Source organism: Cladophialophora immunda (genome assembly GCF_000835495.1).
Source record: "Cladophialophora immunda strain CBS 83496 unplaced genomic scaffold supercont1.2, whole genome shotgun sequence".
In the NCBI taxonomy this organism is placed as follows: domain Eukaryota; kingdom Fungi; phylum Ascomycota; class Eurotiomycetes; order Chaetothyriales; family Herpotrichiellaceae; genus Cladophialophora; species Cladophialophora immunda.
Window position 1 is genome coordinate 6,678,427 of NW_015622542.1, and position 13,188 is coordinate 6,691,614.

Genomic DNA, 13,188 nt, shown 5'->3' on the forward strand with positions numbered 1-13,188 from the left:
TGATCATCCAGCACGCCATCCTTCCCCCTTGAGCACGCTCTATTTAGAAGGGGGCCCTGCAGCCAGGGACACCACGATCGAGGATGGGTGTTCCGGTCCGGAGTATACGACGTGCTTTCCACGGTTGAGGTTCTCCCCGGCGCGATACAGCTGCGGAAACTCCGGCAACGTCACCTCGTGGCCCTTGACCTCGAGCCGCATGGCTTCCCCCGGCTGGAAAACGATCCCCCCGGGCCACAGTGGGATGTCCACACACACAATCTGGCCGGGGGGGATCTTCTCCTCCCGGTCGTGGGCGTGGTAGGCCACCGCGGGCGCGAGCATCGCGCTTTGCTCGGCCGAGATGCTTGGGTCGGCGCTCAGCCGGCGATGTGAGGCGCGGAGTCGACCGTTGGGGCCGAGGTACTTGAAAATGTTCAGGTCGGGGACGTCATCGGGCGTGGTCCCGGCCGGGAGACTGTCGAGGGGGATGTTGAGGTGCTTCAAGGGCCGGCCGTGGGTGTCCAGCTTGCGCACAATCACGTAGACGTCGAGGTCGTCCGTTTCGGCGCACGACACGTACAATTTGGCCTGGGAAAACCCGATCAGCTCGGTGTATTCTCCGAACGTGAAGGTGAAGTGCGCGCCGTCGTCCTCCCAGGAGTCGGAGGTGTAGCTCGACGTCGAAGGCTCGGGGGGTGGACCGCTTTCCTCTAGGGCGGCAGATTGACCATTCAAGTAGAATGTTCGGTGTTGGACGTAGGTAGGTGGGTAGACAGGCTCCGGCCGGTCCACGACCGAAGGGATGTTGAAGCCGAGCAGGCTGTGCCGGACCCGGGGGGTGGACTCCCAGCCATTGGCTTTCCCGTAGAGGAAGCGGTCGAAGAACTTTTGGAGATCGTCGTTTGCCGACTTTTGATACAGGTCGTGCCACTCTTGCGTGTGGTGAATTCGAAGCCTGTCGGCATATCAGGGGGTATTCGTAGGAGCAGCCACTTGGAGGAGGAACTCACCATTTATCTTTGGTGGATGAGAACAAGAAACCCTTGATGGAGCCCAGAGTGTGTATACCACTGGAGAAACTGGCCAGGGCGTAGACAGGGACGTTGATTTGGGTCAGTTTGGCGCGTTTATCCGCCCAGTACTCATTGAAGAGCGGATACTTGCGGATCATCGCGCCGAGATCTTCACGACCATTCTTGCCTGGCATGTTGAGAAAGGCCTTGTCAGTGTGGGAGGCTGGTGGAAAAGCTTTACGGTCATGTCTTACCGCAGTAGCCTTCGCCCCGATAGTCTACAAATGAAGGGTTCGGAATGCCCCCTCGGCCGAGCATCTCGCAGTAGCTGTCGGCCAAACCCTCCCAAGGAGCAATGGCCTTCAGATGAGGCGGTCTCTCGGCCGCGATGAACCTGGACGGTGTGTGAGCTCCATGAACCCGGGTGGCGCTATCGAGGCTGTGATCTACCACTGGGAGATTCCAAGCCACGAGTTGCCGGCAAAGGCAACGGCGCCATTGCACCACGAGTGCGAAGCAATGGATTCGACAGCATCGTAACCATCTCGACCTTCCTGGATCGTCGTAAGCGGTTAGGATGGACAGTGACAGCTTGTAAGTTAGTGGATTATACTCACTTGTGTTCCTTGGGCAACCTGATCTCCTTCCGAGTCGAAGGTGCCGCGAACGTCAATGTTGACGATCGCATAGCCTCGTGGACACCATTCGGCGGGATCGGGAGCCTCGAACTTCTCAAGATCGCTTGTCCAGTCCTTGGGAATCCCAGCTCGCCAGGGGACACGATCCAGACTCTGGAAGCCTGCGGGAAGCTTAGGGCTGATTCCCGGCGATCAGGAACGGCTGCAGGACGTACCATTCCCCTGTTTCCCGTACGGACTCCATGCCACAATGGCCGCGACGGGTATGCTGTCCGAAGATGGAGGCCGGAAGACGTCCATATATATCTTGCACCCGTCTCGCAGAATAACGGGTACATCCCTTTCGAAGATCAGGTCACTGTCCAAAGGGCGCCGACCTGGCTCTTTGCGCCATCCTTTCGGAAGCACTTCTTTGGAGGGACCGAAATCCTTCCAGCGTTTGCTGAAGTCTCGGTTGGCTGGCTTAAATGCGACTTCAATCCCACCGACGCAGAACTTGGTCGCCATGGCTAGAGGGCGTGAAATCGTGGTGGTCGAATATCAGCCTTACCTAGCCTCGTTGATGTGGCCTTGGGCTTCTCCCAGCATATCGGCCTTTTAAACACCGACTACATACGTGAACGACAAGGAAAGTGCTTAATAATTATGAACCGGCAGGACAGTCACCCAACCGTGGTGGTACCGGGAGAAAGCAGAGTGCTTGGGAGGTTTCATCTCCACCCGCTTTGTGTAGGCGGAATTCCCGGCGGCATCAACATAGCCGGCGGCATGCTCGTAAAACCGGTCCTTCAACCTCGGACAGCATCGTTCCTGCTACGAGTCCTTTATCCTAATCGTTCAGCTGGGTGCTAGCGAAGATTTAGCTTTCACGGGGCTGCGATGATTCCCTCGACCACGTCCATCGGGGCATTTGGGGTGTGGTGGTGGCTGAAGAAACTCACTTGGCAGTCTAGATTCTCCTCGTCCATCTGGCGGCATTTCCGGTGGACCCCATGGGGGTTCTTACGAGCACGAGGAAAGGTCGAGGGACTTAAATAGATTTTTGTCAGAGACTGCAGTCTACGCAGTCACGACATTCTCTATCAGAAAAGCGAGGTGCCAGAAAATACCAGCCGTCTTCTCGACATGGCCTTGGGATTTACCCACCACGAGGCGCCCGCACAGGTTGCCAGCGACGACGCGGACGAGAAATCCTGTCCTGCGTCGCAACAGGTCGAGATCCTCCATTCCCCAGAGACGAATCTCAACTACGATGAGGCTGACCAAGAGCCCGTCCTCCACGCCCGGACTTGGATCGCGCTCGCGGCGATGGTCATGTTGAATATGGTGCAACTTATTGCGCTGAATGGCCCACCAGTATTTGTCAGTGAATGAGTCGATTCCTGTCGAGAAAAGAGAAAGCCCCCATGCTAACCAAAGCCCTCATGTAGCTTGGAACGATCGCAGGGGAGTTCGGTCAGCAGGATCTGCAGTCTTGGGTTCCCAATGCCCTCTCACTCGTCCAAGCAGTCCTTGGACCGGTGATATCTTCTGGGTCAGATCTGTTCCAAGCTCGCAAGACGCTGCTCGTTGGGTCATCTCTCATATCAGTGGTTGGTGCTGCTATCGTCCCTCGGTCTCGATCCTTGTATCAGGTCATTGCCGGTCAATCATTGATTGGAGTTGGGTTCGCGTCGGTCCCACTGGCTTACTGCGTCCCGAGCGAGATCGTCCCCCGCAAATGGCGGCCAAGTAAGTAGCTCTATCGACGAGGACGGTAACCCGAGTTGACCCTGTCAAAGTGGTACAAGCTTGTATGCAGATTGGCGGCTTTGTAGGGGCCATGATCGCACCGGTCATCCTCGGCGCGTTTTTGCAAACGGACAGCGTAGGAGGGTGGCGGAATTTCTATGTATAAAAGGACAGCACCCTATTCTCCGATCCGCTATACTAACGTCCCGTGCAGTGGGTGCAAATGAGTCTTTGGGGATTGACTACCATTGGCATTTTCGTCGGCTATCGGCCTCCCAAGCGGCATACAAGGCTTGATCATCTTTCTGCCTGGCAAAAACTTGGCCGGATGGACTGGCCAGGCTCTTTCTTGGTCACCGTTGGTCTCACACTGTTCCTGACCGGCTTGAGTCTAGGAGGCGGTCTGTATGCCTGGACGAACGCAAGGGTATTGTCCACGCTCATCATCGGGGGTGTCTTCCTGGTCGCATTTGGTTTGTATGAGTGGCTCGGTACCAAAACCGGCATCTTCACCCACGAACTCTTCACCGGACCAAATGGGGCTGGCCGGACGGCGTGGATCTCTGCACTTCTCATTTTTATCGAAGGATTTGTCGGCGCCTCCTTCGTCATCTTCTATCCAGTCATGTGAGCTGTCTCACCCTTTCTTCGGCCCTCCCCTTATTAACCACGAACGCCGATAGGACCGAGTCGCTCTTCACCACCGATCCCATGAAGGTGGTGGCCCGTCAGGAAGGCTTTTACGTCGGCTGTTTCCTCGGAAGTGCATTGTTTGGCTATCTTAGCACCAAGCTGCGCAGCGTACGAGAGGGAATTGCTGCAGGATACCTCCTCTTGACTGGTGGGCTGGTCGGCTTCGCCACGATCCAACCCGGTGAATCTGTCAGTGCGATAGCCTTCGCCGTGCTCACAGGGCTGGGATTTGGAGTGATCCTGGCTCTAGTCGTCACCGCTATCCAGCTTTGCACGCCGCATCATCTCATCGCGACTTCGACCGCCGTTCTCACAACAACTCGTGCTCTCGCTCTGACAGTCGGTGTCTCGGTGTACACGGCGGTCTTTACCGACTCCATCGGCAAGAAATCACCTGCCATGGTCGCCTCAGCCGCTGCGAAAAACGGGGTTCCTGCAAGCTCCGTCCCAGAGTTTGTCCAGGCATTTCTTCTCAACGACCGCGATGCGCTGGGCAAAATAGCTGGAGTGACGCCGTCGGTCCTCGCCGCCTGCGCCGCTGCGGTGAAGCAAGCATCGGCCGATTCTCTGCGCCTTGTATTCATCATTGCGGCCCCGGTATCAGCAGTCGCCGTGTTTTTGTGCTACTTCCTGGCCGACCTACGCACACTGATGGATTATCGTGTCGATGCTCCCGTGGAAGAATTGCATGCTAAACAACATCATAGTGAAGACGATGGCCAGAAGGCGGCATGAAAACTCACTTGTTCTTGGGCAAGAAGAGTCAAACTTTGTGAAATATAGCTCCCATTGCTGTTAGGAACGCACGATATAGGGAGGGAGGGCGGACCTTTCGCTCCTTTTTTCTATTCTTTCCTCAGATTTATCCTCCTTGTTGCTAAGCCAGCTAGTTAGTCGCAATATTCTTTCCAGCCCAAAGTTGACATCAGTGGAGTTGACAGAAGTTCCAAATAAAACCATGGTGAAGATGCCGCTTTAGGAAAACAAGAGGATAGAGATCTCTCGCTGTTCTTGAACATTGGCCCGGGCCGCTCTCCGCACTGAGTAAAAATTCGTTCGTGCAACGGGTCTTGGTCGCTGCTTTTACTGATTGATCAGCGCGCTCCCCCAGACGGTGCCTTTCGCGGTCAGCAAGGCATATCGTTCCCGATTCAGGTAGTTAAAACAACTCCCAACTCGCCTAGTTTCATGAGCGACCGTCCTGGTTTTCGAGATTGGGAGCGCAGCCGCGGAGAACCTCATGTCTGTTGATGGACGTGACTTCGGCCGTTGATCATGATGCAGAATATGGTACTGGACCCAATTCAAGGAGCGGACGTTCGGCATATATAAGCTGTTCTGTAAGAAGGGCATGCGGGCGTCACGACATCTTGTGCGAGAGACAAAGGTGTCTGTCGCGGTCGATATTTCCTCACCGCAAGCAAGGTCTGTCGAGTATCTCCAAAAGAAATTAACGCCATGCAAGACATCACTCTTCTCGTTGCGCAAGGCGCCTGCTCGCTTGCACCACACACTCTGTTGAGGGAAACGGACGCCAAATTCACCATCGAACTGCTCAACATCAGGCAGGGCATTCCAGAGAAGCTCCGCCGGGTCAACCCAAAGCTGCGTGTCCCCGTCCTCGAGTTTCACGACGGCACTGCTTTGACTGAACTTCCCGCCATCATGGTCGCCATTTCGCAGATGAGCCCGGCCCAGCATTTCATGGGCCGGACTAACCTGGAGAGTCTCCGACTCTACGAATGGCTCAATTGGCTATCCAGCACCCTCCACGCGCAGGGCTACGGCATATTCTGGCGGCCACAGCGCTTCGCCCAGGATGCCACTCTCCACCATGACCTCAAGCAACGAGCGCGAGACTCGATCATCGCCTGTTACGAACAAATTGAGGCCAAATTGGATGGTCCGTTTGCAGTCGGGGGCGCCCTCACGGCTGTCGATCCCTTCCTGTTCGTTTTCTACAGATGGGGCAACCTCATTGGCCTTCCGATGGAGGCGAAGTATCCGAAGTACACACGGCATGCCAGGGAAATGTCTAAGCGACCATCACTGCAGGCAGCCTTGAGAGCAGAAGGTGACTATCAAGTCTTCTGGTGTAAAGCCATCCACTCTAACACTCTTGCTTTCACAGGATTGCTGCCAAAGGAGGAGCTTCCGCAGGATGAGTACTTCCCACGAGCCGTGGGGTTGGGGCTGCGAGTGGAACACCTTTAATCATGGCCACTCGGTTCCAATGCCAGTGCCCACGTCGGACAACAATCGGTTGATGGTGATATCGGGAGATTGCAACTGAGTTAAGCCATGGAAGCGACGTGGCCGAGCCATAGTAGAGCCAAATTGATGCAACCTATAGTATTGAGCTAGCAGTAATCTACTCTGTGCTGCTTTACCGCCCAGGCAACGTACGACCTGCCCACCAGATAGTGTGACTGGTCTTACCACTTTGTGTTGATCAATAAATGCAGAGGCTTGAATCCACCCTGCTATATATTGACGTAGTTTCGCCGCTTAAGCAGGGCAATTAACCTGGGACGGGGGAACGTTCTTCGTGCGTGGCCATTCTTCATTCTAATCGTCAAGTTGTGTCTTAAGATTCCGTGTAAAGAAGGCAGGCTGTCAGAGCATGATAGTGTGCTAAGGCGCATAGTCTGCGCATATGACATGATGACAAGGATGAGGCGGGGCTGCTAAAGTTGCCTGTACTACAATGGAACGGTCACCCGTGATTGGCTAGACAAAAGCATAAATACGGAGAGGCATGCGGGTGGCATTTGAGAAGTTCTTCAAGGGAGACGGGCGAGCAACAGACAACGAAGTCAGGCACGCAATCGGACAGCTTTTGAGCATTGAGAGAAGAGAGAATGTTGAACCCTCTTCTCGCGCATGCTACAGTTTTCCTTCAGAGCCATGCAACCCAAAACAAGATGTAGCGAACAAGCATATATACTCCGAACTGTGCTTCGTCCATTACCGTATTCGTTCAGGAAAGGGAGCGCGGCCGCTTTAATCTGGCACGTGACGGAGCATCGAGGAGGCCCGGCGGAGCCCGGGAGCGTCGTGGGAGCTGGTTTTGTAGCCACTCCAGTGCCACTCACCCCGTGTTTCATCACGTGTGGCTGCGTCTGTCATGTTTTCAGCCGCAAAGTGTGAAAGGCCCCCATCGTTCCTCCCCGGCTCAAACATTATCTGGGGCGGTGCTAACGTTTCAGACGCATTAAGATTCCCCTGCCGAAGGAATGGTCCTGGATCTCATCACCCTTGGTGGGTATATGCTCATCCGAGCAGCCATCACCGAGGTCCAAAGGCGGGATGCGGAGCGAGAATTGGCTGCTCAACGACGCATCGGCTCGTCCCGTGCTTCAGCATCCTCATCCGTGGGCACCAAAGAGGCCGTTTACGAGAAATTCCCTCTCGCCCCGGGCGAAATACGGCTTCTGAGGCTGGAAGCCGGTACGGGAGACATCTGTTGCTCTTTCTTCACCAAGTCTCTGTCGGAGAGTCACAAGTACGATGCCATATCATATAATTGGGGCGAGAGCACTCAGAACAGACATGTCTACGTGGAAGGCGTCAAATTCGAAGTGACTGACAACGTCTTTGATGCGCTTAGCCAATTCCGCGAAGGCGTGGGTGGAACTGCGAGGAATGTATGGGTCGACGCCTTGTGCATCGATCAGAGAAAGGAAGCCATCGAGAAGAGACATCAAATCGACAACATGCATCGCGTCTACACGAATGCTAACACTGTCTTAATTTGGCTGGGCCCAGCGCGAGAAGGTTGTGCTCGAGCAGTCGAATTCTTCAAGAGTCGAGAAAGCAGGCCGCCTCCTTCCGATCGTGATTTGATTCAGCTGGGTGAGGGGCGCGGCAGGGAGCCGTTGATTGATCTTATGAGGAATTTCCTCCTCAGGTTGTGGTGGACTAGAGGTTGGATCGTGCAAGAGGTCATGTTGGCCAAAAACCCGATCATGTACTCTGGTCAATATTGCCTCTCGTTTGACCTGGTATTGCAGCTGGCGAAGATCAATACCTTTTTCCCTCGCCACATTCTCAAGGCTATCCCAGGGGATTCGATCAGTCCGCCGATGGTGGGCGCGCAGCTCCCTATCAATCCGATGCTCATGTGTCGGGGGAGTGTCTTGGCCGGAACAAAGCTCCGTTTCGATGAGTGGCTGTCCTCATTTAGGACGCAAAAGACTTCTGAACCGGTGGACCGGATCTATGCCTTCATCGGCCTGGGGAAGGTCTATGACCCTGACTTGCCCATATCTGCCACCGACGAGAAGCCACTCGAGGTCGTTTGGGCACAGACAACGCGATATATCCTTCAAAAGTTTGGCAACCTGGACTTCATAAGCATTGGGCGCGGTCCAGGGCGATGCGAAGATCAGAGTCTCCCTCATAAACGTTCGGTTAATCCTGAGACATTCGAGCTTCCTGGTTGGGTACCCGATTACACCCTTCCTGGTGCAACAGGAACCTCATTAAGGCCGCTTCCAATCAATGTCATGAAGCCGTCGATCTTCAATGCAAGTCTTGGTCGAAAACCGCTCATCCGATTTGCTGGTGATCTCAAGGGCCACAGCGACACTAGGAAGCTTTGTGCTTCCGGGATTGAAATTGGCTCCATTTCAGCAGTGACTGGCATCAATGAGTTGTGCGGCGACTTCACGAACGATTACCTCGTGCAATCACCGAATACTGATCGGTTTGTCAGTGAAGCAACTCGTCTTTGTAGCAGCTACAAGAAAAAGATGGACAAGGAAGCAGGGCTGCCTGTCGATCCAGACCCGCTCGACTCTACCGTAGATCAGCTCCAGAATCTAGCCACAGGGTCGAGTTACCACGGCTTTGGCTACACGTGGTTCGAAGCGCTGGGAAAAGCGCTGACAATGGATATGCGCTTCGTTGGCGATCGACTTCCACCAGGAGAGCACTACTTCAACTTGCCTGAAGACCCACCTGCTGACTATAGGGGTGGGGTGGGAACTGAGGAAGAAAATCGAATTTTGTGGGCACAAACACTGCACGGAGAGCGGCATTCGTGGACAAACGGAAGGCGATTCTTCATCACGCAGAAAGGCCATATTGGCGTTGGGCCTCCGGATGCGACCTCGTCGGATGTGATATGCATACTCGACGGGGCGATGGCGCCTTTCGTCCTCAGGCGCACAGGTACTGGCATCGAAAAGCAGTGGGAGTATATCGGCCACTGGTGAGTACCTCCTCCCAACCCATTCAAGATCGGCAAGAGGAGCTAACAGGAAATGTCACTTCAAGCTACTTGCAAGGCTTTATGGACGGTGAAGCCTATAAGCCTGGTAGACGTCCTCATCCAACAGAGACCTTTATAATAGTATGACTGTACTTCCACAGCTCCATAGTGTCCTCATTCCGTAGTCAGCTTCTATTTTGAATTGTATCATTCCTGTTAAAATCTCTGAGACCTATTTGGGCTTTCACTCAAAAAGACTAGAATTCTGGCATTTCATGCTTGCCAGGATTCTGAGACTAATAGCTATATACTTGACAGGCAGTACTATCCCGACACAGCCTGACAATTACCCCTCCTCGTGGCAACCGCGCCCGTCACATGCGAGTCCCTCGCACGTCGCGTGGAGCTCGCGACACGCCACACGTCCCTCCTGACTTTAACCCGCCTATTCTGACGCCCAGTAGTTAGGGCTGGGGGACTTTAATCTCGCCTTGCAGGCTAGGATTCAGCACTTTTAGGGCCGAGGAACCCCAGCCAGCCCCCGGTTCTCCGCATAAATGTGTGGTGCAAATTTGGGCAACGCTCCCTTGCGCCCGCGTCCCCCTGATTGCAGTGAGAAATTCCCCGGCCTAGATGGGGTACTCTTCCTACTTTCTTTTTCTCATCTTCCCTCGCTTTTCCCTTTCTAACCCGAATAATCATATGCGAACGCCCAGAGCGGCTTCGCGGTCAGAAAAATTGCTTAGCCAGATATTTTCGTGGGCGCTCTTGCGTTTTCATTCCTCCCGATTACCAGAAGCCTGTAACTCCGGATGGCAAGCAAGGATGGACCGCCAACTGTGGAACACGATTCCTCCAGGAGCCGAACTGCTCTCAGCCCTACTCGTCGCGAGCGAAAACGGGCGAGTGACCGACTGTCTCAACAAGGGACGCGGGCAAGGACCAAGGCATATATTGCGCACCTCGAGAGCACATCGGCAAGACTGACAGAGGCGCTCGCGGGCAACGGTGCTGCTGTTTCCGAACAAATGGCGCAACAGTATGACGAGATTGAGGGATTGAAGGGCGTGATTGCACGGATTGCAAAGATTGCAAATGGGGCGGTAGGCTTCACTTATGCCAGCACAGAACCCGACATTCAGAACCGGCCATCGACAGATATATCCCACTCCAGTCTGCATGGGATAGCACTTTCGAGCCCAGCGGCAACTGTGCCTGCTGGATATTGTGGCTGTTTTACTCCGGAGACATTCCCACCGGTCCCGCATATCAATCAGGAGTCACTGAAGAAAATCTACCCCACGATTAACCTCGAATGTAGCAACAAAGACCGCGATTATTTCGGGGCGCTCAATCACGCGTTGGTGACGATCGAAAGTAACCACGCACGCCACCTGTTTTCCGGCCCACACGTTGACGATGACACCAGTATTAGGGCGGTCTTACACGGCTGGAATGCTGCAAGAGCCAAAAATCCCTTTGATGTTGGATGGCAATTACTTCAAATCCTAGATGAAGGTCTCTTCTTCAGAAGTGGATCGGTAGAGCGGATGGCTATTTTGCGGATCATGAGAGCAATGCTGATGGTACTGATACAAGGTTCCGCTTGGTGTACTCTTGCTGAACGAGGCATAGACCAAGATCAATTCCCATCTTCCACCGGAAAGAAAACCCCCTTCCTTCATGAATCCCAGGTAGATATCCCCCCTCTCCTCATCTTAACCTTCGCTGATGGAAACCAGTCCTTTGCAGGCGCAGGTCAGCCACCCGAGGCTGATCGACTATTTCGTGTGGTGAGCTCGCTCGAGGGGCGTCAGATTTCTTCTCTCCAACTTATCTAACCGCGTAATAGGCCCGAGGTTCGTGACTATCTGATCATTAGTGGCATCAGCTACGCGCCCGAGAGATTGGCGGCTCAATTCGCCGTCGACATTGGCTTCAAATGGCCATTCACCCTCCGAGACACATGCACATATCAGCCATCAACGGGAGTGTACGCATTTTCCAAAGAGTTTACAGAGGCATGCGAAAGTCTGGAATCATGGTATTTCAAATCGCCTATTATGTCAATCCACCTTCCTCTATCGCCAGACAAGTCCGCAACGGGTTTGGAGGACGATTGGCCGGGAACTCTGCCCCGGTCCTGCAACCTGCCTTCCGAGACATTTCAACAAGCTGACTCTTGGAATGGTGCCTGGGAGGGAATCATGCCGACAGAGAACCCCTAGTTCTCGCGGGTATTGGACTAGGCTATATTTTTCGACCTGGCGCTGCCCCGAGCCTGTGCCTCACACCTATGCCATAGTGAGCCCGATCACCCATGCTGAAGTCCGCGATTCTATGTCTTGGGCTCACGATGAACGCGGCATGTCTGGTGCGGAGAATGAACCGGGAGTTGTCTCCTTTCGTTCGCTATTCGGATCGTATGTCATTGATGCTGTGGGAGCTCCATAAATACTCTGCCGCTGAACTCGGCACTCTGAACCAGTTGCCAATCTTTCCAGAGTGAGACAACGAACAGTCTCCGAGTTTGGGGTCATGGTCGTTGTAGGCGGTAATCGAGCATTCCGGCGTGCAAAGGCAACAAATGAAACGGGCTCCCGAGGCAAGGCCCAGATGTCCGACCTCAGGGCGGTGTATGCCTTGGTGAGAGATGCGGTTCCGGCTTCTGAAGGAGAAAGCGAGAGCGACGGAAATTATCCCATGAGCATTCTACCTGATGCTTGCGTCAGATCTATTCATGAGTATCCCGCGGCAATTGCAGTATTCGGGAAAGATTGAAGTAATGCACACTCGAGCAACAAAACCTGCCGTGTGCGGGCTTTTACCGCACGATGAAGCGTTTTACCCCGGGCCCCCAGCCGCGATGGGTACAAGAATAGTCTCCCAGACGGTGTGTTTCTTCCAGTCATTCTGCCCCGGATGTCGATGCCGCGGTTGTTTGCATAAAAGACGAGAATGTGCCTGAATTAGCGGCACGCTCAATGTTCGGTTCGCTGCCAGCCGTTGTTTGTACTATGTCCCTAGGACGTTAGCCACGGTGGGACTTGAAAAGGCTGACTCGGTGATCGACATTAATTACCTCGTTACATCAATGACCATTGGCCGCTTCTCTGCCCACCAACCCAGGTTTACCAAAGTGTCTAGCCACCAACCCTTAAGCCTTGTCCCCCGGTCATCCCTTCCCCTTTTCTTCACTAAGTAGAATTCCTAGGTAGCGCCATGGAGGGAGGACCCGGAGGCTAGGCCCTCCAGAAACTCGGCTGCAGAACCAGATAACTTCGCTCACAATCAATAACATTCCCACTTCTCGTTCTAACACTTAGGAATAGAAGAGAGGAAGATGCAATTTCACCAGGGCTTTGGGCCTCCGTTCGCGAGCGGCGGATTCCATCCATCCGAGTCAGATTCTAAACCTGACTTCAAGCCACAGGTGACTTTGCAAGGTTCTTTCTCTGCAAAGAGGCATTGTTTCTCAATCATCAAGTTTGGAGATCTTGATGCTCGTATGCTAGCATCGCGTACACTTGCATTGCATCCTTGGATTGTTCATATATAAACAGAGGTAGGTCCACCACAAAGGATGTCGTGACCCCAGAGATCAAATCACCACGCTCGTTTCAATCTCACTCGTTCACTTCTGCTCTTGCTTTCTGATACACTCATTCCCCCCAAAAACACATTCTTTGCACCAATCGACAAACATATCCGACCATGAAAAATCTCATCCTGAGCCTGTCATGCGTGTTCCTCGCGCTGGCTCGCCGGGGTGGCGCCCAATGCCCAGCGGAGTCGCTCTCATTCTCTCCAATCCTCTATGCAGGCCCGAGCGAGGTTCAGTTCACCTCTTGTGACAGCGGAGCAGACAGCCCTCGGGTCTTTCCGATCAATGCAACAACATTTGACTGGTGGTACT

The 13,188-nt window shown here is 53.9% G+C and overlaps 3 protein-coding genes across 3 annotated transcripts; 2 read left to right on the forward strand and 1 right to left on the reverse strand.

Moving 5' to 3' along the window:
• Positions 1-39: 39 nt before the first annotated feature.
• On the reverse strand, positions 40-2,140 carry PV07_04499 (uncharacterized protein; the record flags this gene model as incomplete). The annotated part of the gene is made up of 6 exons (XM_016391308.1): positions 40-937; positions 993-1,182; positions 1,250-1,389; positions 1,446-1,549; positions 1,613-1,794; positions 1,849-2,140. 6 exons carry the CDS (start codon positions 2,138-2,140, stop codon positions 40-42), a joined length of 1,806 nt encoding a protein of 601 aa, XP_016253210.1.
• Positions 2,141-7,244: 5,104 nt separating this feature from the next.
• Positions 7,245-9,276, forward strand: PV07_04500 (uncharacterized protein; the record flags this gene model as incomplete). Its single annotated transcript, XM_016391309.1, has 1 exon — positions 7,245-9,276. The coding sequence occupies exon 1, from the start codon at positions 7,294-7,296 to the stop codon at positions 9,274-9,276; it is 1,983 nt and encodes a 660-aa protein (XP_016253211.1). The 5' UTR covers positions 7,245-7,293.
• Positions 9,277-10,084: 808 nt separating this feature from the next.
• PV07_04501 (uncharacterized protein) lies at positions 10,085-12,027 on the forward strand (the record flags this gene model as incomplete). The annotated part of the gene is made up of 4 exons (XM_016391310.1): positions 10,085-10,858; positions 10,908-10,966; positions 11,015-11,065; positions 11,125-12,027. The coding sequence occupies 4 exons, from the start codon at positions 10,085-10,087 to the stop codon at positions 11,498-11,500; spliced, it is 1,260 nt and encodes a 419-aa protein (XP_016253212.1). The 3' UTR covers positions 11,501-12,027.
• Positions 12,028-13,188: the final 1,161 nt, after the last annotated feature.